Source organism: Molothrus ater, chromosome 7 (genome assembly GCF_012460135.2).
Source record: "Molothrus ater isolate BHLD 08-10-18 breed brown headed cowbird chromosome 7, BPBGC_Mater_1.1, whole genome shotgun sequence".
Taxonomy (NCBI): Eukaryota; Metazoa; Chordata; class Aves; order Passeriformes; family Icteridae; genus Molothrus; species Molothrus ater.
The window spans coordinates 19,785,773-19,811,820 of record NC_050484.2 but is presented as its reverse complement, the minus strand read 5'-3'; the positions used below and the strand labels follow the sequence as shown (position 1 = coordinate 19,811,820).

Here is a 26,048-nt window from a genome sequence, read left to right as displayed (position 1 = left end):
ATAAGTTCTTTCTTTCTTAAAAAAAATAAAATTATCTCTCTTAAATCAATTACCTTCTTTATTATTCACATTTCATTAAGTACATAACATTTCCGAGCTCCTTGTGATGTTATTTACACTTTTTGTTCTCATTTTTAGGCAATTGAAAAAACAAATAGCTCCTGCTTTTCATAATTTTTTTTCCTTTAATTTTTTTTTCCTTTTTTCCTTTCCTTTCAAATTTCAATTCTGCTATTATTTCTTATGGAGACTGATTTTATCAAGCTGGAAGAACTGGAATGATCTGCTAGCTTGCAAAGATTTGGACATTTTTTGATACTAACATTCATTTTTACTCAGCCTGCTTTTGAACTACTTGATGTCTGTCAGTTCAAATAATTGGTGTTTGTATATCAGTCCTCAAACTAAGGTCTGTGTAGTTCTGGTTACTTGCATCAGGCACTGTGGAACCTGACACACCTGTATTCCCTAAAACTGGGAAGTCAGCACTTGCGATTTCCTTTGTGCGGGTGGGGGATGCCAGAGGCTGAGTGAGCAGCACTCCTGGCAGGGAAATGTGTCTGCTCCCTGCCCTGCCCTGCCTGCTGCATTTCCTGCCCGTGGTGACAGTGAGACTTGTCTGGAGCATGGCCTTGGGGTGAATATGGGATGCAGAGCTGGTGGGTACAAAGAGACCTCTTCACTATCACAAAGGACTTCAAAGGGAGAGCAGAGTCTCACATCTCCAGAGGCTTGGGCTAATCCATGGGCTTTGAAATGTTTTCACAAAGTAAACGTTCTTTGCATAACACACCTTAGGCCACAAGCACAAGGTTTTAACACTGTGGGATCTTGTCTAAAACTTCCTCTAAATATAGTTATAGAAATTCACCTTTTTCAGATCTCTTTCCACTACTTTTCTCATGTAAGTTTCTTGTCACTGAAGATTATCTCCACTTAGTTATATGAACCAAAATTCAATGGTGTAAACTTGATTTTTTGTTATTTGGAGGATTTTAAATGACAGGGAAGGCGTCACATGGTATTGCATGAAAGTTTTTTTTCTGATGGTTGTGTCAATATTAGACCAAACAAAAGCAGAATAATTCTTAGAGATGTAGCTGAAACTAGGGATAGATATTATCATAAACTGCTAACAGTATTAACAGTATTTTAAAGTGTTGGCAGTGGTCTAATAAGCTTATAATACAATTTTGAAATACAACTTGGTTTATTAGGTAGGAAGTTAAGTAATTGGCCAAAGGGTAACTAAATCTGTCACGGTAGATGCTAGATATGCTCTGCATTATCTTACAGCAAATAGTTTGCCTAAGAAACATCACCTCTGTGTATTTTTACAGGCTCACTTTAATGTAAAAATTCGTCTATAATTTCTTTATTCTTCATCATTATTTGTATCTTAAAAAAAAAACCATATTATTGTTAGGGTTTATTTAATTTATTGTTATAGATTTTTATTATAGTTGGCTTCCCTTTATTCTGCCCTTGCATGATTGTTAGAGCAAATTCATGTTTTTGCAGATGTCCCTTCAGTCTACATAAGTATGAGTCAGGTGAAGCTGAATTGTAAGTCTAAATAATCAGCTCTTATTCTTAGAAAGGAATCAAAAAAAACCCACACAGACTTAGCTTCTTTTTACTGTTCAAGTACACAACATTTATAGGACTACAGAAGCCAGCCCTGGCCCTTGCAAGGTGTTTTGAACTGTTTATGCCATTATAGCTCCAAACACTCAACAGTGACAGTCCTTTTCCCTCAGCTACAGCAGTAAACAGCAGAGAAAGGAGGGAGCACACTCAAATAAGAAAGTTTAGCACATTCTCCTCTTCACATGTGGTTTCTCTCTGCCTGAGGCATATCACTGCCACTTCCAGCAACAGAGGTAGGCTCTCTCTAATCACTGATGTCTGTTCTTTTTTCTACATGTTGTTAAGAAGACACTGTTTTTGCTGTTTTTCCCAAGGCCTGAATAAAATTTAGTCCTATCATTTGAAGACATGGAATTGTGTTAAGTTAAAGCAGTGTTAGAAGAGACAATTTTAAGGAGTTTTCTGACAACATGGAAACATTCTGTTCATGTTTTACTTACCAGAGCTCCACTACTGAGGAGAATCATAAAGACAATGAAAGTCTCAAACCAGTTGTGTTCAACGATTCTGAAGCAGGTTTTTCTAAGGTTCCACCACTGTTTTCCTCTCCCTTCTTCTATACTTACTTGACAGCATTTGAACCTTCTTACACAGCCTTTAGAACATTTTATGTAATGAGAGGAGAAAAAAAGGAGAGATTTTGTTGAGTTTCATTAATTTTGGTTATGCATTCTGTTAATGATACAATGCTATCTTACTGTGCTATTTAGTAAAAACCAATTGATTTTCACCTAGATAACTTTCTTTTTCCTCAAAGAAAAAGATATCATTGAGACAATTGGAATTTTCAGTTAAATAAACAAGTGAGAAGAATGCATTTCTCATTTATCAAGAAGTGATCAGTACAGTGCGCACAAAAAGATAAAAGTCCATCAGACATGAAGCCAAATTACAGAATACAAAATAAGAGTTAAAATATACAAACTCATCCAAATGTCAGGTAGGTCGATGTAGTAAGAGATGGGCTAATGATATTAAATTGTACCTTCTTTTGTTCAGGATACTCAATTCGGACAACATTGCATTCATTGCATTAAAAAATTCTAAGTCTTTTAGCTAAAGTCTGGGCTTTTCAGTACCAGCTAATTTCTCTAACTTGTGCCCCTAATTTATTTTACACGTTTATGATTTAGCTGCTGAATTTTATGTAGAAAAATACTAGCAATAAATAATGGTATTTTTTCCATGACAAATCCTAGACTGTTATGGTACTACCTACAAGTTCAATGTAAATTTCTAAAGAATGATCTGGTCTCATGTCCAGAAGTAATCCAACCTGACAATAGCATTTATTCTCCAATACATAAATCTAACTTTTGTTTACAGGTACAAAAAATGGCATTTGTATCCTTATATTACTGTTTTAAAATAATATTTATTTCTCCACCTCCTTCACATGCACACATCCATAAGGGTTCTCCCAAGGAAATGCCATTGGAAAAACATTTATGACCAGCTTGGGGTTTTATTGAATTGTGGGACAATAGAAGGAAGAATGAAAGATGAAGGAATCCACCAGGTTAGACTGTCCTTTCCCCAGGTGGCACACAAGACTCTTCCTTCTCCTTTTGCCAATTTGTTGAAGATTCATTTAGCATTTTTCACAAGACCATCTAGGTGGAGTTTTCATTTATCACTAAACAGCTATTGTAGTAATGTATACTTTATAAAACACTTAGATATCTATGAAGAATATTTTTAAAGTGTGTTTACTATCTGTTACTAAACTCTGAAAGTACACTAGCATACTAAAACAAAACTTTCAATACCATACTTTTTCTTGTTTTAAAAATTGAGATATATTTCCAATAAAATGTTTTCTTAACTGTTTATCCAGTACATAGTATAATTGTGGTATCAGTTTCCATGTAATATATTATGGAGTAAAAGTAATACTGCTAATAATCAGAACTTAAACAATAACAAAAGGAAATATGATTAATAAATCTTAATACTTAACTTACATAGAAAATAGTTCTGTAATTGTATTAATAATTATTACTAGTGTTTTTCTCCCAGATACCTTCTGTGAAGCAGGCCTCTGGCTCCTGGGCTTCTTCAGGTTCAGCTTCTGGTTGTTCTTCTGCAGGAAGTCCAATATCAACTGTGCTGCCTTCAGATGAACTGGATGAATTTAACTTCTGTAAAGGAAAAAAGCATCACAAATGAACAGTAAATAATTTAAAAGCAAATATTATTTGATTCTGGAATAAGAAAATTAGACAATACTTTTGAATGTTCTAGAATGCAACATAAGTAAATTGTTGATAAACATCTGAGAAATTTATACAGTCTGATTTTCCTCCTGTAGTGCCTCAATCTATTAAATAGAAGGTGTATCAGTAACAGATCAGATTTCAAATAAAATTGTGCTTTAAACTGAAAAATATGGGTAATGCTAAGTCTGAGAAGATTTATGACCACAACAACCCATAAGTCATAATGATCTCTTGACCTACATAGAAATAATGAAGCTTAAAAAAATATACAGGAATTTGTAGTGTCTACTGAAAATCAGTAAGAGGCTAAAAATAACTCCATAAATGAGGTGGGAGCTCAGAGGAATGAGGAAAAAAAGCAGAGAAGGCCATACTTCAGGGGTTAGTAAATCCAGATTAAATTTGCTGAAAGTCTAGCTCAGAGTGAAGCAGAATCTGCATACAATAAGCCTGAGGTAGTTTATGCCCGTAAAAAATCAGATTGTGTTTTATCAAAAATTTTCAACAACATGATAAGCATAAAGAGAGTGAGGCATAAGCTGGAAACCAAATTAAAAAAAAAGAAAAAAACAATGCACTTAAGCTTATTCTCATCCTAAAAATCCAAAAACTGTTGTAACACATAACATGCAGCTGGAACCTGGTTACAATCTATGTCTTTGGCATCATGGCTAAAACTTGGGCAAAATTGTGAAGGGAATATATTTAAATATGTATGGCTAAACAAAATAATGAAACAACTGCAATATAAATCACTGAGTAGAACTATAAACTCAGCACTGCCAAGACTACCAATAAACCATGTCCCCAGGTGCCACATCTTTTAAATACCTTCAGGTATGACAATTCAGCCTCTTCCTTGGGCAGCCTATTCCAGGGCTTGACAATCCTGTCAGGGGAGAATTTTTCCCCAGTATCCAATCTAACCCTCCCCTAGTGCAACTTGAGGCCATTTCCTCATCCTGTCTCTTCTTATTTGAGGAAAGAGGCTGACCCCCACCTCACTTCAGCCTCCGCCCAGGTTCATCAGTGCTGGGTGGTAGCAGCCCTTTCCCTACTGAGGACAAAAAAACCCCCAAACACTAACAATTATTAAAGCAGTAGTAGCAATAAGCCAAAAGTGTCACAGCTTCAATGGGATAAAAGGTGACCCTGTTCCTACAGGTAGCAGCACATCAGCAGAGAGCTTTCCTAAGCTTTCCTAAACTGAGTCAGTGTCTAAACAGGATTAATTCTCCCTTGGTCAGTCATAAACCAGCTGGTGTCTCTCTATTTGGCTGTCTGTTCTGTGGTGGGTTGGAAGACTGGACTGGACAGCACAAATGTAGTTGTGGAGAGTGGATGATATGTCATTGTTTTCTTCTAAAGGATCTTTGTTTAAATGTTTTATTTTGAAATTCTTCATGCTGGGGGTGGTTCATAATGTGCTGAAAGAAATTTTAAGAATCTTTATTGTAGCACTGGTTCATAAGTCAATAAGTCAAATTAATTATAGACATTTTAGCTAATATTTAACAGGAAATAATTATTAATGCTGCAGATATTAATTAGGAAGTAGGAACAACATTGTCTCTGAAATAAGTTGCTATGGGGAGAGGCTGTTTTGTACAGGTCTCCTTTCTTGGAAGAGGATCCAAAAATCTCACATAGCTTAACATCGAATTTTTGCTGAGAGCACTAGAGGGCTCTTACACACACTGAAAGGATTGTGATAAAGAATTCAGCTGCCCTAAAAGTTGGTGTCTGAAGCACTGGTAGCAATACAACACTGGGACAGAAGGGGGAAGATGAGCTATCCTGTAAAAAAATTGCATTGCAACCAAAATGGGAACTAGCTGGTTAAGGCTGAGGTTTCTCAAGTGAGAAAATTAATGTTGTTAAGTGTCTGGAAAGGCAATTTTCCAATTCAACTAAAATGGCAACAAAATAAGTCATTGAGGGTGTAGCTGTTTTACAAAGTCATCGAATCAATTTAAATTATTTTGCTAAAATAGCCACACACAAAAAGTTATATAATGGAACAGTTATAGCTTTAATACGGCTTTTTAAAAATACAGTTCTCAAAAAGGCTTTATATCAATAGTTTGATATAAAGCATTCCTTTAGCAACAGTAGATGTTTTAATCTACTAATGTTGGTACTTTTCAATTTTAACAACCAAGTGAATTTGAAGTATATGGGAGAGTCTATGGTTAAGGCTTCTTTTCATGGGAATCTAGGTGCAGAAGAGCTGACAGTTTAAAAAAGAATTCCTATGTCTAAAGGAATGTCTAAAGGAGTTACATAAACTATTTATAGGTTTTCTGGTTTATATATGCTTTTTCAAGGGGCAGAGAGAAGATGTATCACACTCCTCATGGGACCCTTTTCACAGAAGGCAAACAAAAATTTCTGGTGGAATAACACTGGGGCAAAGGCACTGTCCCCTACAAGTTGTTATAACTACCATGTGGACCATGCATAGTTTTTATGGATTAGTTGAGTCTCCCATTACATGGCCTCTTATCCCCTCTAGGAAGCTTTAATTTTTTAACTCTTTCTCACACTTCTGTTCATCAAGAATGAAGTCCTCGTTTATACACTCATTTATGCCTATCTACAAAGAAATGTCAAAATAAATTATTAAGAATGGAATACACTGGCTTATGAGAAGTAAAAAAAACCTAATCAAACAAAATCCCACATAACAAAGACTCTCAAAAGATCAGAGAGAATGCAAAAAATATCTAAATACCTCTTTGCTTTCTTCCAGGTCTGATTCACTACTAAATTCTTCTGTGTTTAGATTTTCAAAGTCGGATTCACCCACAGCAATGGGCACTGTCACAGTAAGGCTTGGGTTGTTTATGAATGACATGTAATCACTCTCATCAATTATGTATTTTTCCACACTGCTGCCTGTGCCTATACCACTGGTGGTTCCATTTGCATCTTTAATATAGTCATGGTCCTTGCTTAGTTCCACGGTCGTATGGTTAGAAATACAGCTATTTTTGTTGTTTAAATCTTCAAGTGGCTTGATTTCATCTAAAGCTTTCTGTTTTTTAACAAAGGCTTTTTGGATGAATTCACGTGCTTTTCTCTTCACATAATCTATGCCTTTCTGCATTCTTGCCACAGCAATCTGGAGATTGTTCATTTCATTATCATCGTCTGTCACAGCAAGGTTGTCTGCACTAAATGAGCTCAAGAGCAAGGCCAAAAATAGGTTCAGTACCTGCAGAAAGATTTAAAAAATATGTTCCAGAGTTTATTTTAAAACAAATTTATTTTATTTTAAAAATATCCATTTATTGACATCAAAGACTAAAATCCCAATAACTAACCATAACCAAAAAAGTACTGTCAAAAATTTTTCTCTTCTCCATAAAAACCAAGTTTATTTCACTTATCTTAGGTCCTGCTCACTATTCAAAATTTGTACAACTGACTAATATCTCTGTAAATGTGTCTTGAATTCCCCACACTATGTAAATATTTTGGTGTCAAAGCTTATAATCTAAAAATGGAGCTGTCAGTTTTGCTGTTCAGCATCATTAAAAAATTTAATTTAGCCCATCTCACAACAGAAATTAGATTATTCAGGTGACTAATCATATGGTATAAATAATAAAAAAATCCACAGCAAATGGTTTATAAAGAGCCCATATACTAAAATTATTTGGAGCACAAAATATTTTCAAAGGGCCAAAAGAGAAATTAGCCACATTCTTAAGTGCCTGCTCTGACATCCTTAGGATTTTGACATGGCAGAATATTTTGTTCTCTTTCCAAAAAAGCTCTTAAGCTTAACTTTAAGCATTTCTTGAAACCACCTGCTTAAGTGCTTTGTTGAAGCAGAGCCAGAGCACTTAGTTCACTTCAGGACTGAGATCACTCTCTTGCCAAATCATTTTTTGTTAACACTTTGATTACTTACCACTAGGTTTCCAATCACCATGACCATCATGAAGACTGTAAGGCACATGGCTTGGCCTGCAACCTCCATGCAGTCCCACATGGTTTCTATCCATTCTCCACACAGCACTCGGAATACAATCAGGAAAGAGTGGAAGAAATCTTGCATGTGCCAGCGAGGGAGCACACAGTCACTTGCAATTTTGCAGACGCATTCCTTGTAGTTTTTCCCAAAGAGCTGCATCCCAACCACAGCGAAAATGAACACAATGATGGCCAGCACCAGGGTCAGATTCCCCAGAGCTCCCACGGAATTACCAATGATTTTTATCAACATATTTAGTGTTGGCCAGGATTTTGCCAATTTGAAAACTCGCAACTGGAAGGAAAGAAAAATATTGTTAGGAGAACCAGAAAGATACAAGGATATTTTAAAGTTAATTTGTGGAAGGATATTGCTGCCTTTAGTTGATTGTTCAGAGGGTATCATCTTGTCTAAAAGCATGAAGATGGAAGTTTCCTTCAAGAAAAATTTGTAAATTGGTATTCTGAAAGCATAGCTTTTACTGAAGGCCAAAGAAGCTGCTGATTTGAGCTTAAAATCTAGGGCTCACTGGTTAAAATAATCTGGACAACTTTTCAACTAGTGTTTCTAGAGATCTGTTCCTGTGATGCCAATCAGAGCATAACACCTGTACTGAGTCAATTTATGTCTGCATGGTGGGATGTTTAAAGTGTGTATCTACAATGGATACAACGGAAATAGGCCCAGAGCACCCACTGCTATCTGGCTCTCTATCAATTTCTATTGAAGACTGTAAGGTACCACAATTAGTAAGGATTTGTGTTAATGAAACTGTCCTCAGGATCAATGTCATGGCAAAGATCAAGCAAAGTTTTTAAGACAAAAATAATATTATTTTCATGAAGCCACATTGAAAAATCAGTACAATTGAAGTATATTTACCAATCTGAATGACCGAAGAACAGATAGTCCTTCCACATCAGCAAGACCAAGTTCAACCAAGCTAAGGGTTACAATAAAGCCATCAAAAATATTCCAGCCTTCCTGGAAATAATAGTAAGGATCCATTGCAATTATCTTGAGAAACATTTCTGCTGTGAAGATTCCAGTGAAGACCTGGGTTCAAAAGGCAGTTTGTTATTGCAAGGTGAAACATAATACTCCATTCTAGTTTAATTCAAGCTATGTGTTATCCAAAAGAAATACTTAAAAATAGTTATATTTACTGTAGTGATTTATTATGCCCACCTTCCCTTAACAAGTGTCAGAAAACCAGGTAATTTTTCTATCAATTAGATTTTATACTAAGCAAATTGCATAAACTTCTGTTTTATAACATTTAAACAATATGGACTTTCTCATGTGCAGTACAAACAATGTCCCAAATTTGATTTTCAGAACATAAACCAGAGTGCTTTCCAAGAAATTATATGGTATTGCTCTTCTTGGTATACAAATTAGGCCAAATCTAAGACTAAAGGGGGGCAGCTTCTTGCCTGCTATGACCTGCCTATAGTTCAGTTCAACAGAGCTGTGATTATTTATGCCAGATGAATAAATGGTATATTATAATGTACCTCAGTTGATACAGCAACTGAGATACATTATGATGTGCTGAGGTACAACAATTTCCTGAAGCTGAGTAACTTCTACCTGGATGTGCCCAGAAGTAGCAGTAAAGCTGGTTGGCTCAGACACTTCAAATGTCAGGAATAAAAGAATATTTAAGAATGCATTTTAAACAAAGTGCTGCTGGTAGTGGTTTCTCATCATGAGTTTATATGCTGAATGAAGTAGGAATTAAATTTAAGGCACACCAAAGTAATAACCCTGAGTAGCTTTGAAAGAAGTCTTGGGAGAATTTCTTTTAGGATAGGAATGTACTAAAGTCACTAAAGTTAAAAACTGCTTGAGCCTTGCTCTGAAAGGTTTTTTTGGTTTTGTTTTTTTTTTTTTTCTGGTTTTGATAACCCATTTTTCAGCAAGCTGAAAAGAAAATAGGACAGCTAAAGAGAATAATCTAAGTGGGATAATCAGGAGACAGGAAAGAAGTCTGACTTGCTCTGCCTAGGAACACCAATACTCAAGATAGATTGTTACAGTCTTTACACTCTAGATACAAACACCAGAGAGGGAAAGGTTACCAATTTTTAAGATGCAGGATTGGAACTCCTGAGAAAAACATAAAAATGATACAGCTTGAAATGCTGACAGGTTCCTAACAATCAGAACAGCACAAGAAGCATTAAAGTGGAGCTACTGGAGGAGGCAAGCTCTGAGATCCTCTCTATTGCAGAAGGGGTTTGTGTCAGGGAGCCTAAAACTGGAAGAATGTGGTGCCTATGGACAGGTTCTTGCACACTCCCTTTGTAGTCAGAGGTACATGAAGATTTATATGGAATTTTCTTGTTTGGAAAACAAACTTTTAAAATGCTACAAGATTTTACATTTTATAAAGAAACAGAGGTTCAGCATTTCCCTTATATTAAGTATATGAAAATCAATTGTACAATTTTGTATTAATTCTCCCCCTCAAATTCTATAGTTATTTACATGGTCTATTTGTTCCTCATTACGAAACAAGGATTATTAAAAATCACATTATAAGAAATCAATTCTTCAAGAAGGAGATAAAGTAGGACTGTAGCTGCAGATACTTCTATGTGATCAAACATGTCAGTTCAAAAGCAGGAGAGCTACAAAAAGTTAACTCATGAAATCTTGAATAATTTATCTTTTTGAAGAAGAGAGAAAGGGAGAAAATACAGCTGACAACCTGAGGAAAATACGTCTTACTAATTATCAGAGGATAAAAACAATAAAAAATAGGAGAGAAAAAAGTACTGTGGGATATTTTTTTACATAAAACATAGGAAGAAAACAATCCACTTATCCATATAAAAAGACTTTTGCACAAGAAAATTCTAGAAATGCTTTTAAAGGGATCTTTTATCAATTGTAAGTTTCTGCTCAGGAAACAGCAATTAAAAACACATTCATAATTTAAAGATTTGTATTGTATTGATTGAGAAATTAACACTGCATTTATTTGCATAGTGTCTGTTTCATGGAAACAATGTATTTCCTGGTTTAGTAGCTACACAAATCAAATTCTGCTTAAGATGGACATTACTTAATGTAGCATTGGAGCCAATTTTTAAATTTTTAATTTGATTTTGCAGAATACAGCAGTATATTGATTTCACAGTATCCTAAGCTACATGAGTCAGGGTTGACAGTCAAATTTCCAAAAATGTTTCTGATACTTATATCTGAAGGCCAGTAAATACCCAAAAAGCTGTTAAAACCTTTTCTTTCACTTATTACAGGCACACTTCCTTCCAAATCATGAATGTAAAACCCCAACAAACTTACCAGATTTCCAACTGAAAGTACATTATTGAATTCTTCGGTCATTGGATAATGTTCCATAGCCATAAAGAGTGTATTTAAAACAATGCAAATTGTAATAGCCAGGTCAACAAATGGGTCCATTACCACTAAGTTGACGATATGCTTAACTTTTAACCAATGCGGACTGCAGTCCCAGATCAAGAAAATATTTGCAAATTTATACCAACATGGTGGGCATTTCTGTCTCGATTCTTCAAGTTCTGTGGGGAAAAGAAGGTTTATATTTGTAACTATGTGATTTCTCTAACATTGCTCATTCAAATATGAATTGTACCAGTCAAGTTTTCAGTCTGCAGTGGTACTGATCAACCTCCTTTAAGCCCCCATTCCACAGGGCTTTTAAGGAAAGCCTTTAAAAATTGCTATTGAATATATTTGCTGTGTTCAAAGCTTATCTGTCAAGAACAACTTCTTTGTATTACAATCACTATGCCCATCAGCATCAACTGATGCATTGGTTTGTATTATGCATTTAATTTTTCCTTGATTACACTTCAGGTTGTTTCTCTCACCTACTGTTCAAGTATGTAAATATTTTTTATTCTGAAATTTGTACCATTTAAGTGAAAATGCTCATTCTGAATTCAAGAAGAAAACCATTTTGATCACCTAGAGTAGCTTTACAGAATGACTGAACGAATATAACTGTAAAAATGCTTATATATTTTAACAAGAGTTGCATATGTTTGAAAAATCTTCAGTGGGTTTTTTTGGTGTCCAATAATACATTTTTAATTACTATGCATAAGTACCCACTCAGTTATGACCATGCACATGAGTTAGATGGTGACAAAACAATGAGATAAAATGCTTCCTTATATAATAACTTAAATGCTTAGTTATGTAATAACCTTAATGAATAAAGAGCTTTGATTTTACTGATAAATATATGTCAGTTTGTTGGATGTTATCTGTACTTAAGCTATTTTAAATCTGTTTTCAAGTTTCAACTCAAACTTTTAGAAATCTATGGGAAAAACAGTATTAAATATTAAGCTATGCATAGCACACACCTTCCACAGTGTTTGTGAGGATGCTAGCAATACTCATGGCTCTTTCCCTTAAAGCTGGATCTTCCAAGAAGTCCATAGAAACGTGAAAAGAACCTGATATTCTCTTCCTCATTTCTGGTTCTGTCGTGGTGCCCTATACAGGGAACGATAGAAGATGAGACTACTTTGGAGAAACAACCAGATAAGCAAATACGACATAAGCCTGTTAGTAGTGTCTTAGCTTGGACACGTGCTCCGTGCACTTCATATTTTATCATGTCGGACTTTTATTACTTTTCAGTAACTTTTAAATCATTTCAGAATTCCATTGGGTCACAGGTACCTACAGTTGAAGATTGACAGAGAGTTTATTTACTCAATTTTGCATTTTTTTCTTTAAGATATGAAAAGTCTTTAAACATTTAAACAAATTTAAACAAATGGAAAAGGGTTGAGTCCAAAATATTGCACAAAATTTTTCAAACTGTAATTTTTTTTTCCTTGCTCCTGTTGACAGGATATTCTGGGGTTTGTAACATAATAGTCTTTTCTCCTAATCAAACTGTAGCAAGTAAGAAAAGTCTGACTTCCTCATGCTTCCTCATGCTAGTACTTTTTAGCAGTCTGAGTAGACAAATTTTAACTAAGCAAGAAATTTTTTGGAGACATTTTCTCTTACCTTTGTATGGTAAGAGAATGGCAGCAATACGCGCTGCCAATATGTTCACGCAGACATTTGCATTTTTAGAAGTATGTATTGAACTTTGATCTTCCAATGAACTCTTTGTTGTCTATTCTACAATACTCCACCAAAAATGGATGGAAAATATGTAGGAATGAGAAATAAATGGTAGTAAGGAATTGACAACTTCCTTACATTTTTAACCAGGCTGATAAGGAAGAGGGATATCAAAATTAACTAATAATGCTAATTTTGATAGTGGTAATACAGCATCATATTGATTGCAGTTATATAACATTTTTGTATAATATTTTCCATTGTATATCAACTATGATAGCTAAATGGACCTTTAGATCAGCTAAAGGAAAGTATGGCACAGTAATACACGGAAGCATAGCATTTTTATGAATGTGTAAGTTATTATTCTATGACTTGGAAACTGTGACTTGCATTTGTTAGTTATGTGAATCTTTGTAAGTAAATGCTTAGCTTGCAAACCTATCTTAGCTGTTTTATTTACTAAAGAGTTTACAAGATGCAGGAGCATTCATAGCTTGACCAACCAGGAAGCATTGCCAAGGGTTCCATTCTGTAGAAAACACTGGCTGGTGCAGTAAGAAAAGGCCACCATGCCTGAGCTATTTAAAACTTTCTTACATTGTCATCAGTAGCTGGCTTATCTATTATCACCTCTGGCAGAAGCTGTCCAACAGGCGATGTAGGAACAGATGGTCCACCAACCAGGGAAACCACCCCATTGCAATCCACGGTGCTGTGCATCTTCCCATTCACTGGAAACACTGCCAGCATCCTGGATGACCTACTGGCCTGGCTGATGTTGCTGTTGCGCCTTTCTCCGTGCCTGCGTGGCACAAAGAGCGAATCTCTTCTGCTGTCGTTGTCTTCAAAAGTGCTGTGCTCATCATCAGCAAAGTCATTTTCTGATCCTACATCCTTTGCTCGACCTCTGAAGCTGAATAGACTTGTTCTGCTGTTGCGCCTTGGGGAAAACAGTGAGCCACGAATGCTCAGCAAAGACTGCAGGCAAATAAAAAATACGTGAATATTAGCTGAAATCCTCAAACTTAGCACTGTTATTAGATTAGCATTGGTTTTCTTTTTTTCTTAAATAAGAGTAACCATATTACCCAGAAGCTACATGCTGCTGTGAAATTTTTGCATGTATTTCATTAGAGATATATTTTGCAGATAGAAGTATCACTGTTTATGGATTCTTAAGACAAAACCAGTGCTGAACACTCCTTTTTCAGCTGAAGTTGCCAAATAGATTAGTTGTATAATTCCCACTGAGAAAAAAAGGAAGTCCACACATGCACTCTGTTTCATGTATGAGGGATCTTGCCCATAGTGACAAACGTTGGCTCAAACATCATTGAAACAAGAGGAAAATGTGAGACTATCATAACAGAAAAATATTGTAGCATTTTAACCGGTTATATGTAATCATACTAAAAGGAACCCTACATAATCAGAGAATATTTTAATATTTTTAAATAATGCCATTAAAATAACAGAGATATGAGGTTACATTTAATTCTGAGGGTTTTTTTTACAAGGCAATCTAGCAGCTAGAGCACTTCCTCTCAAGCCCTAGCAACAGTAATATAAAGTATCAGAATTTCCTTTGTTTATGAAGTAGAATCATATTACTGTACTTTAGGAAGACTAAAAGAGTTTTGCAACAGCCTATGATGCTTTAAATATGTTTTTACCAAAAAAAAAAACAACTATAGAGAATACCTGATGTGGAGAAGAATATTTCTTTTCATATGTCAGTCTATTGCCTTCAATAGACAATCGGAAACCTTTCCTTCTGATGCTGTCTTCTGATTCAGACTTGTGAAATTCATCTTCATCTTTTTCCTCTCCTCCAGACTGCTCTTTCTGTTTCCTTTTTTTCCTTCTATTTCTCCTCTCTTTTGCACTCTTTGAACTCAATTTTGACGCGTCTGAGGAGCTTTCTGAGAGGCCTCCTGCTTCTCCTCCAGCACTGGGCTCCCTGGACTCTGCAGATGCTGTTACTGCTGCTGCTGCCACCGCTGCTGCCTGCCACGATGCAGAAGGAGTTGAGCAAACCATGAACTAATGTTTTCCTTTCTTTAATTTACTTATACATAATTTCTACTCCAGAAGTCCCACTCCCTAACACTTTCCATAGGGTATCCTCTCCCTAGGTTTTTCTTCTAATTATTATTAATCAGTTGACTCAAGATATGTGTTGGTCATAGACTTCTCTCATCGTTCATGAGTAAATTTTAAATGTAGAAATTGACCAGACTGCATTAATTGCACTAGACTAGAAAAACAGAGTGAACAACCCATACCTAGTTTTGAATATACCCTTCTTCAGTGCAGAATAGAAAATCTCTGAGCTAACTCAGTCATGGAAAGACCAACAGGGTGCTTTGTATTTCCAGTTTTGGGAAGCAGAAGTTGAATATCTCCAATAAACTCACTTCCTTAAAGTCCTGCATTATTACACCATAAATGATACCTGTGCTGCTTCTTGTTGCTTCTTCAGTTGTTCCAGCATCTGTTGAAATTCTGCCTCCTTCTGCTCTGCTTCTTCCAAGGTTGCTTGGTTCTGTTCTTCATAGGCCATGGCAACCACAGCCAGGATCAGGTTTATCAGATAGAAAGAGCCCAGAAAAATCACCAGAACAAAAAATATCATGTATGTCTTCCCAGCAGCACGAAGAGTCTGGAAATAATAATACATATATAAGCAAGTATATGTTAACAGTTATTTTTTTCATACTGTTAAAATTCAGATAAGAAAATAGACTCTTGTCCTTTTGCATCACTGATACAAACACATTTGGTCTATTTTTCATTAAAAATTTCTCACCAATTGATAAAGGTTCTCCCAGAAGTCCTGAGTCATTAGCCGAAACAGTGACAAGAAAGCCCAGCTGAATGTGTCAAAACTTGTGTAGCCATAATTGGGATTTCTGCCAGCTTTCACGCAAGTATATCCTTCTGGGCACTGCCTACAAAGACAAACTGGACATTACCTATTTAATCATATTTTAATATTATCACCTGGATGTTAGTGTACTCATTTGTGCAGCCAGAACTGCAAAATAACATGTTTTGCCAGGTTTCGTCATCAGGTATTGCTCTTTCTTTATTTATCTACCAGGCAGGAGCTATACTGATACTAAATTACTTATTCATCATGCAAACACTCAGTTTACCGAGCAGTCCACTGAGCTCTGATCAAGAATACAGAACTTAAGCCCAGTATAAAAGTCTTTCTTATGTGAAAGAAAGTGGTCACTCAAAATAACCCCCACTAGAACTGTGCATCTATGGAATATAGATCTAATTTCTACACAGTGCAATAATATGATGAAATTCATTCTTACCCAGCATCAGAGCTATTTCCACAAAGCAGAGCATCATTTTGCCCTTCCAGAAAATAAAAATGACCTGTTTCAAAAAGAATTTAAAAAATTATAAATTTCAAATCATAGCCATTATCTCTAAAAGTTTTAAGGTGATTTCTGACCCAATTTTAAACAAGCAGTGCTATTTTCTCAGCAGGACAACAGTTTTAGAGTAAATGACATTATGAATTTCACTAAGCATTATCACTCACAGCACTCACTGGTAATATGCCAAAATTTACTAAAAATTCTGTCAAATGCTTCTGGATGTGGATTCTCCCTTCTGTCTGATCACTGAGCTAAACAGTCCTTTTTGAAATAATGTACTGTTGTTTATTAGAATAATTACAATCTATCTAAAAAAATGTTTTCATAATTTCTTCAAAATTTCCTGATCGGTATTTCCAGGGGTTTCAGTTTGTTGCTCATGAGCACTTGTGACAGTTATCAAATATGTAAACCCTGCAAAAACCTACCCAGCTTCCAGTGGCTCTGATGGCCATGGGTGTGCATACATTGCAGTTGTGGCTCACCCACTGTATGAAGGCCCTGGCATACACCTAAATTTAACTCAGACATAATTACTGCAGCAGCCACAACTTTTTAAGTAAGATTTTAGGAGTACATGACAAAATTATTGGACACCTTAGTAAAATAAATTGGTAAAGTTCCACCAAATCACCCTGCAACCAATCATCCCAATGTCTGTACAGCAATGCCATAGTTAAAAGACATTTTAGATGGTTTAAATAACAATGACATTGACCTATCTCTTCTTAGAAGAACAAAGAGATGAGAAAAACTTTGTGCTTATTAAGATTCATCTTGACTGTATCCTTGAGAAGTGTTTTTCTTTTCCCCTTCAAAGCAGATACCTACAGTCTTGATTGCTAAAGTCTTGATTTTTGGAAGAATTATGATAGGACAAGCCTCTCCTGTAATAACAATCTCCCATTTGGTCACAGGCAGAAGGATGATTTTTATACAGGGTCAGACCATGTGTCCCATTTCTGATGGAATCCAAAATATTGCCTCAGGTAGTCTGTAAGGACAGGGCAGGGACAGTGGTGATGCTCCTCTGAGCACCTCCCTGGCTCCAACACTTCTGAATCACAGCAGCCTCAGAATCAGGGTGGTACATTTTTTGCTTTCTGAGACCATTTAAACCTCATGTTGGATTTCTTTGCCATTTAACTGTCCTGTTAGATTCCCTTAAAATGATAGCCTTTGAAAATGAGTGCAGCTGAGTTTCATCTTGACTCTACCTGTGCTGCCCAAGCCAGGCTACTACAGGCACTAAGGAATTCTGAGTCTGAGGAGGTGTCACAAGCTGCTGGCTCAGCACGTATTGATTTGCTGCAGAAGGGAAACAGTACCTGGGCCAGCCTCATCACTCCATCCTGTGAGCAAAATTCACCATTTGGAAAAGTGAGTCTTTAAGCTGTTAAGTAGACCTTGTTCTGACACTTTGCAAAGGACTAATTTTCAGTGTCTAAAGATGTATCCATATCTCACAGGGAGCAATCCCCTGTGCTGTGCCAGTTGCACAGCCCTGTGTGTGGCTGCTGTCACTCTGGGCTGGTGTGCATTGCAGAGCTGCTCCGTGCTGAAGCACAGCTGTAAACAGAAAGCTGACAGGATGCTGGACACAGCTGACCCTTAGGAAGCAAATTTTATTCTGCCTTATGTCAGCTAATCATGATTAAAACATGCTGGAACATAGCAGCTTGTTGGGAAGAATTCAAAGCTGCCTTGATGCGGTTTACATGGAGCAGTCAGTCCTGATCAGCACTGCAGCAGCTGAGCTGAACTGCTACAGCAGCTCTGCATTCAGGTTCTGTGCTTCAGACAAGGTGTGTCCTGCAAGGCTGCTTCACTTGCCAGCTCCTGTGCACACAGGCTTTTTCTGAGTGCACTGATACACTTGGGCAAGTGCTCAAAATATTATCATAATAGGAAAATTTTTATAACACACAAGCTGAGCAGTATAAGCATGTATACCAAAGATAAGTGAAAAATTCCTCTTTACACCAAGGGTGTAAGTTTGGCTCCTGTTTAATTGACTGGGAAATGGGAAAAGCTCCCTGATAGGTGAGCACCTAACTTCAAGCAAGATTAAAGCTGTTTGAGTAAACATAGGGTATAATATGAGAAACACAGAGAATAAATGTTATTTCATGAAATAGATTGTGAGATGTTTTTTCTCAGAAAAAAATTGCTTATGGAAAGAAACCTCAGCTTATCTGGAGCTAAGTTTATCAAAATTCTTATCTTGGAAAAAGAAAAAGGGTGGAGGGGGGAAGAAAGTGCCAGACTCATTAATGACAGGAATGCTTACATAAAGATCCTCTAAATGGTGTCTCCAAAAATGAGCTCACTGGTAAAATTAGGGCTTACATGCCTTTTTCTGCATAGCATACACAAATAATGGCATCATAACTTCCATAATTCCTACAAAAGACACTGCTATTGCACTGCTCTGAGCTGCAGGTAAAGAACAGCTTATTGCCCTGTGAAGCAGCTGGTTTTTGCATCCTGTCTGCCCACCCACATGCAAAAAGAGAGCAGGAAGCTGTGAGAAGATAATTTTTCTCTTTGAAACTGCTGGTAGGCAAGGAAAACCTTATTAAATTAAAAATAAGACTTGTAATTTCATTATAAATTTCATAATGCATATGAAATTCTGTAAATATACCAAAGGCAGATGTAGCCATTCAATAAAGTATTTCCTGGAACAAATTCAATTAAGCTTTATTTTCAGGGGGCTTCAGGTCTTCTTTAAATCAAATGAAATCAGAACTTAAGTTCATAAATTCTTTGTTAAAAAGTCAGGAAATTAAGTTTGGCCTCGAAGTCTAGGCCTTCATTAGGAGACTGCTTAGACTGTCATACCCCATAGCATGGGATCTCCATGAATTCACATGTTCAAGTAAATTGAGTTTCACAGAAAGATTGGTTTAGGGAATTCAAATTATAATCCATCATAGTCATTGATTAGCTGTGTGATCACAGTTAGAAGCTGTCTCACTTCTATTCAAAATTTGTCTGCCTTTGACTCGCAGCTGTTGAACCTGTTATATCTCTGCCTGCTAGATCAAAGATATGTCTACGATGAAAATTCTGTTCCCTATGGATTTTTTTTAACTGTGATCAAATCACCCCTTAAACCTTCTCTTTGATATGCTAAGTAGGCTGAGCTCCTGGTCTATCTTGGTATAAAGCATGTTTTCCAAGCCTTTAATCATTCTGCTCTTTTTTGAACTTCCTCCATTTTTTTCAACTTTCTATCTAAATTGAACTTTATATAGTATTCCAGTAGCAACTGCAGTAATGCTAAATACAGGGGTAATTCTGTCTTCCTGGTCAGTAATTTATTTATGTGAGCAGGATATTATTTAGCTTTTTGGCTGTAGACTTTTAGCCTTAATTAGTCAGTCCTGGCTGCCCTGCAGTGCCTTAGGTGCCTCAGCCTCTATTTTGTTCCAATTGCACTTCTCTATCCTGCCTTTCATTTTCCCTGCAGCCTTACACATAAGCTGCTGTGGCAGTGTTTTCCAGAGCCTCTGTGGCACTATTTTTCCTGTGTCTTTCATGTCACTTTTATTCTCATGACATGACACTTGCAAACACACTATTGCCACAGCAGGTGCTCACAGGAAGGAATTGTCTCTGGTGTGAGATTCATCTCTTTTTCTCCTCCTTTTTTCTATTCTTTGCTTGTGGCTTTATATTAAGTGACCTAATAACATGCATGTACAAGCTTAAAAACTAGGCAGCCGTGCAGCATCCACTCTGATCAAAGGGCACTCCAATTAGTGCTAATAGCACTGTAAGAAGGAGCAAGCTGTAGGGAATTTGAGGAGATGATAATAAAAATCACAGAGATGCTGTGGGAAAAGTGTTGTGGTCACTGCTGCACTGGAAAGGATACCCAAGTGAGGAGACTCATCTAGAGACCCCACGACTTCTCTTCTGGTCACTGAAATATCTTTTCTATCTCTCTCTCCCCTTTAGTTCTTAATTTACATCTACAGTCTCTGCAAACCTGTCTCACAACATGAACTGTGAGCATTAAATTTTAAGACTTTTCTGTCTCAGGGGAGATGAGAATTTGGCAGATGGAGTTGACAAAAAGAGCTATTCCAAGCAGCAAGACCATGTTCCTTGCTCCCTCTTCCATGCAGGCCTTTAGAGCAGACGTATGAGAGAGAAAATATTTCTCTGACTCTGTCTTAACAAAATGTATTGTCCCTTCCCCTCCTTCCTTCTAAGAACTGGGTCAGCCACAAACCACTTCAGTGAGAGTTCTGCAGACAATACTTACTTTCATCTTCAATGTACCCCTTCCAGTCAAATGGAGTCACTGTTGAATTAAGCAATGTACCATTTTCACCTATGGTGCTGTTTAGCTGGGAAGTAATATTTGTTTCCAAAGTAAAATTTTCTGGAGGCCACTGCAGGCATTTATTCCTCAGGTTGCCCATGAACAGCTGCAGCCCTATCAGTGCAAATACACTCAGACAAAACACAGTCAGGATCATGACATCTGAGAGCTTCTTCACAGACTGAATCAGGGCTCCTACAATAGTCTTCAGGCCTGCAAATGGAAAGGAGTTTTTATTCTGATGTTGGAAACTTTTTCAAAGCACAAAATTTACAATGTCTCCCAGAAAAGTTATAGATTTCATGCAGAAGCCCAAATACATGATTGTAATGTCTGTGAAACAACATTTTTGTGAAGAGCTTTTTCTCTTGTGAAAATGAATAAACAGCTGAAATTTATGTCCACTTGAAACTGTGAATGGAATGAGTTGCATATATTTCAAAACAACTTGTTTCAATGATAAAACAAGCAATTATTTTTATTCATGCTGTACACTGATCTCACGTAAACATCTTTCTTTTCATTTGTCAATACATCTTGCTCCAAACCTTTACTACTATCAGTTTTATAACATGCTACTTTTAGAAGACAGTAGTAAAAAGCCTGTTCAACAATAAATAGGATTCAAATTTAATGCTATAAAACTGGAAATGGTTTGGAAAATTGTAGCTTTTTAAGATAATAAATCCCCCATGCAACACCCATGCTATTCTTTATTATCTTATTCCTTCATCTTCTTTGTAAGTCAACATTTCAAACAGTTTTATTTTTCAGACACAGATATTCACGAAAAATACCACATAACGTCATGTAGGTAGGATACACATGGGTAAGAAAACTTTAGGGTTACTTATACTCATTGAATGTGGAGAAGAAAGCTTGACGTCATACGATGCAAACCACACACACTGTGTACTGCAATGTCTCATGCAAGAATCTGTTAAACTCAAAGGCTGATTTCAAAAGGAAAATGCTCATTTTCAAAAGCAATGAATCAGAGATTTCAGTAAATCCTGATATCTTCTGATTCCTGCTTTTTTTTGTGGAAAGAAATAAGATTTATATTTAAAAAATATGAATTCTGTTTCATTGAATTAAAGTCAGCCTCAGTGTTTAACCTCGCTCTCACCTGGAATGACTGATATTGTTTTCAAAGCTCGGAGAACTCTGAATGTTCTCAACGCTGAGACATTGCCCAGGTCCACAAACTCTGTCACATATCTGTAATAGGGGAGTTCACACACAAACACAATGACAGGATAAAAAGGAACAGTTGGGAGGTAAAAGGGGCCTAACACCTTACACCAGTTACTTCTTACCTGGAATTACAGAAATAGTTTTCAAAGCTCTCAATACTCTGAAAGTTCGAAGAGCTGAAACATTGCCTAGGTTTACAAATTCTGTTACATACCTGTAGGATTAAATCACAGTTATTCAGAATTTAGGCAAAGTTTATGCTACTTACTTGGGTCTTTCATCAAGACCGCTTTGGCGTTTTTAGCAAAAACTTAAACAGCAACAGTCAGAGGTTTACCTTTCACTGCAGTTTGCCTTGCATCAATATACTTTCAGAGCCTTCAGCTAAATTAAATGTCTCTGAAATGTATCACACTGATTTTACTTTGAAAGCCTAAAATTTATCTAAACTAGATTGGTAAGTTTGGAGAATGAAGTCAAAGGGAAGCTCCTTTTCTGCTCAGAAAAAAAAAAAGCAGGACATGAAATTAGCCTCTCTAATACTAGCTGTACTAATGGCTTCTGCAGTATTTATGTTTACATCAAAATACGCATTTTTGAAAGTGAAAATTGTTTTAGACAAAAGTAAGTCCATAAAAGAATTTCCATTTAACAAAATTGGTATGTATCGATACTAATTTCATGCCCTTTTTGCCCTTCTCTTTCCAAGAAAAAGCAAAAAACAAGAACTTACGCAAAGGTAATGACAGTGAAATCAAGCCAGTTCCACGGATCTCGAAGAAAAGTAAAATCTTCTAAGCAAAAACCCCTTGCAATGATTTTTATTAGTGACTCAAATGTGTAAATGCCAGTGAAAGTATACCTGAAAAATACAGAAAATTCAATCAAAATCAGTAGCAATATTTTACATTGGTATTATGAGAGAAATGTGATGATCAAATGAGTTTTTTATTTCACAGCCAGATAAAAAATACAGTAATCTTGTATACAAATAAAAATAAATAAATTCATCAAATAAATAACAGATTAAAATTCATAGGTGACATTCAGTTTAAAAGTATGCACTACTAGGTCCTTTACTGTTGAGTGAGAAAGCTGTGAGCATAAGTTACTGGATACTGAGTCAGCAACATGTAAAACACCTGGTATTGGCTCTAAAGAGGGAAGGATGCAAGCGTGCACTGAATTCTCATTCTCACTTCAGTAATACTTTTGCTTGTATGCTGCTCTTAACTGACATGAACGTTGAAGTGCCCATGGTTCTTCTACTAATGCAATGGTGTAAGGTAGGGTAAAAACAATGGGTAGGGCTAAACCATGGAGAAAACTAGTGGAATCTCAGTAGAATGCTATCTGTAAACTATTTTCATGGTTTTTCTACCCAATTGTTCTATTAGAATGAGATTCAAATAATTATTCAACATTTCTGCATCGTTCAGAGAGGAAATAGTCATAGTGCCTCATGATAGCTCCTGCTAGCACATCTTGCACTGCAGTTACTGGCATGGTAACTCCTAGAGGAACAGACAAAGATATATATTGAAATAATTTGCAACTTACTCTACATTCTTTGTCCAGTCTGGAGGGTTACTCATGGTCATAAATACGCAGTTGGTCAAAATAGTGCACATGATGAGCATGCTGAATAATGTAGGCTAAGAGTTAAGGAAAACACAGTAGCTATTCACACAATATCACATCAGTCATGGCTTAGGTACAGTAAAATACTGCCACTTACACAGAACTTTTAGGCTTTGGTAAACACTGACATACACTTTGCTTAACCTCGTATTTTTCACTTTAGTACATTAGACTTTAATATTGGTCTCGATTTGTTGACACTGATGTTGCTTTGCTGGTGTCTTGATATTTTGTTTTCAGCTGGTCCTGAAAGGAGATGGCTCTCACACCCTGAGAGATAACATGAGTTGAGCAACTGCCAAAACCCAAATAACTTGCAGGAATACACAGTTTGCCTTAAGTACTTGGCATGACTGAATAAGTGTTAGTCCTTCACTTCTACAGGCTTGGTACTAAAGATCTGGCATATGCAAGGGGAAAAAAAGTTTCCTCTATTTACCCAGTCAGAGCTGAGCTGAGTCACTACCCAGCACACCCAGTCTGTTGGAAACACAGAAATAAAACATAGAATAAGGTTTTTAGTTGCTGAAGTGAGTGCATTCAATGTTTTCCTAACACCAGCTTAATGCTTCAATCAGTGAACAGAAATCCATAGAGAGCTCAGTGAATAGTTTTCTAGTACTACTTTTTGTCTCCTCAAAACCCAGCAAAATCAGTGTATCTGTTTCTACTAATGCTATAATTTGAAAATGCTTCAATAGTTGCATGAATTGCTTGAAAAGCATAGAAAACTGGTGAAGATTAGAATGAAATTAATTTTTACTTGATGTGCCAGCAAGAAACATTTAGGTACTCTGGGACTATGAAACCCAGACTAACAGCTCAAAGGGGCTGGTTCTAGGGAGGTGGAACAATCCACTGGGGCTTCATGATATTCAATGCAATGTTCTTTGCCTTTTCAGACAGTGCAGTTCTTCCCTTTTTGTGGCAATAACCTCAATTCAAACATTTGGAAATACTGAAGTAACCGAACTAGACAAAAACCTGGCTCAAAATGGCCACATGAGGGCAGCAAAAAATAAGCGCTGCTACACATTTAGACCAAATGGTTAACTTATTTTTCCTCTAGTCATCTCTCTAAATTATTTATTCCTTAAAACTCCTTGCATCACCATATCTGGAAAAGTTTAAACTAAAGAAAGCTCTTCACAGCTAAACTTGTATCTGAGAGCCCAGGATTTAATTTTTTTTTTAAATCAAATAGATAGCATTTGATTGTTTTGGGTATATTTTTATACGATAAAGAAAAACAAAATGAAAAAAGAAAAATAGCACCACGATCTAAACTTCTCAGAAAATTGCTGCAATCATTAAGATCTTTGCTTAGAGCAGCTGAAAATTCAAACTTTAGCATAACTTTTCAATAAAAACTCAGATCAAAGGGAAGGAATTAGCTGCCTGATTCTCACAGAAAGGTGCGTGCCCTTTGGCTGATCCAGCAGTGGACATTTTGGTATACTTCAGTAATTGACTTAACTAGTTTTGAAGATCCTGTCTCCATACAAACTCTGTAGAGTAAAAATCTTAGAATAAATTATTAGAATGTATTACAGTGTTTGTCATCACAATCCATAGACAGGTCTAAAGAGCCTGTTTTAATTTAATTAGGAAATTCCTTTAAATATAGAGAATCCATTTTGAGTCCAAGTTGGAGATGCATGGCTGCAGTTTCAGTCATCTCATGAAAGAGTTAGAAGTGCAATGTGCTCTTAGGAGAGCTGAGGTTTTACCCCTGTGCAGTGTGCTGTGTGCTTACAGCTCAGTACCATGGCACCACTCATAACAAGGGCCACAGGTAGGTCCTTGCACGTTGCTCACTCTGTACAAAACCTGCCACGTCTGGGAGCCAAAAGTCACCAAAGTGCTGTTCACTCTGAAAGGGAGCAGATGCTCATTAAGGGCTAAAATACTTAGACACACAGACTGACCATTTCTCTTATGGCAATCTCAAACGTAACTGACACATTCAATGTCTGTGCATCTCTCCTGTCCTATCCCACATTTTGAGCGATTGATTTACAAGCTCAATATTCCCTTAATTTACTATTTTTTGTTCTATAACAATTCAACTATACTCATAGACAAAAAAATCTGATCTATGATGACTTCTTCATGGAACTGTACTGCCTTTTTCCCATACAGGCATGCAGAGGCACCACACACCCTCAAGCTGATCAATTACAGGAGCAGCTGAAGTCTCTCATCGACTGTGTGGATTGGTGGAAGATGAAACAATTGGGAAAAAACCAAATATTGCCAACTGGTTTCACAGATACTGTCTGGCAGTCAGGCCACACTGAGGAATACTGTAATTTAGGCTTCCAGAGCCTTGCACAGGAGCACTTACACGTTTTCTCTAGAGCACCTCCCCAATTCTTTCTAACAGAACCCTCTAACACCCTGCAGCTCCAACCACTGCCACCTCCCTTTTTTTGGCTGCTCAACACTCTACTTATTCTCACCTTTTCATTCTTTCCTATTAATTGCCAAAGCCTGGCCATCTCCCATCACTCTTGTGCTGCCTCCTCAGTTCCATG

At 36.6% G+C, this 26,048-nt stretch overlaps 1 protein-coding gene across 1 annotated transcript in view; it reads right to left on the bottom strand.

The window, feature by feature from the left end:
* LOC118688692 (sodium channel protein type 1 subunit alpha-like) overlaps positions 1 to 23,536 on the bottom strand; it is a 52,218-nt gene extending 28,682 nt beyond the window's left edge. Inside the window, 16 exon segments of the mRNA XM_036386425.2 lie at positions 2,091 to 2,245; positions 3,674 to 3,791; positions 6,604 to 7,086; positions 7,789 to 8,145; positions 8,734 to 8,907; positions 11,167 to 11,405; positions 12,219 to 12,351; positions 13,537 to 13,917; positions 14,641 to 14,946; positions 15,395 to 15,601; positions 15,749 to 15,890; positions 16,269 to 16,332; positions 20,614 to 20,886; positions 21,803 to 21,894; positions 22,604 to 22,732; positions 23,431 to 23,536. Coding sequence (XP_036242318.2) covers positions 2,091 to 2,245; positions 3,674 to 3,791; positions 6,604 to 7,086; positions 7,789 to 8,145; positions 8,734 to 8,907; positions 11,167 to 11,405; positions 12,219 to 12,351; positions 13,537 to 13,917; positions 14,641 to 14,946; positions 15,395 to 15,601; positions 15,749 to 15,890; positions 16,269 to 16,332; positions 20,614 to 20,886; positions 21,803 to 21,894; positions 22,604 to 22,732; positions 23,431 to 23,510 — 3,333 coding nt within the window. The 5' untranslated portion in view covers positions 23,511 to 23,536.
* Between the last annotated feature and the right edge of the window lie 2,512 nt (positions 23,537 to 26,048).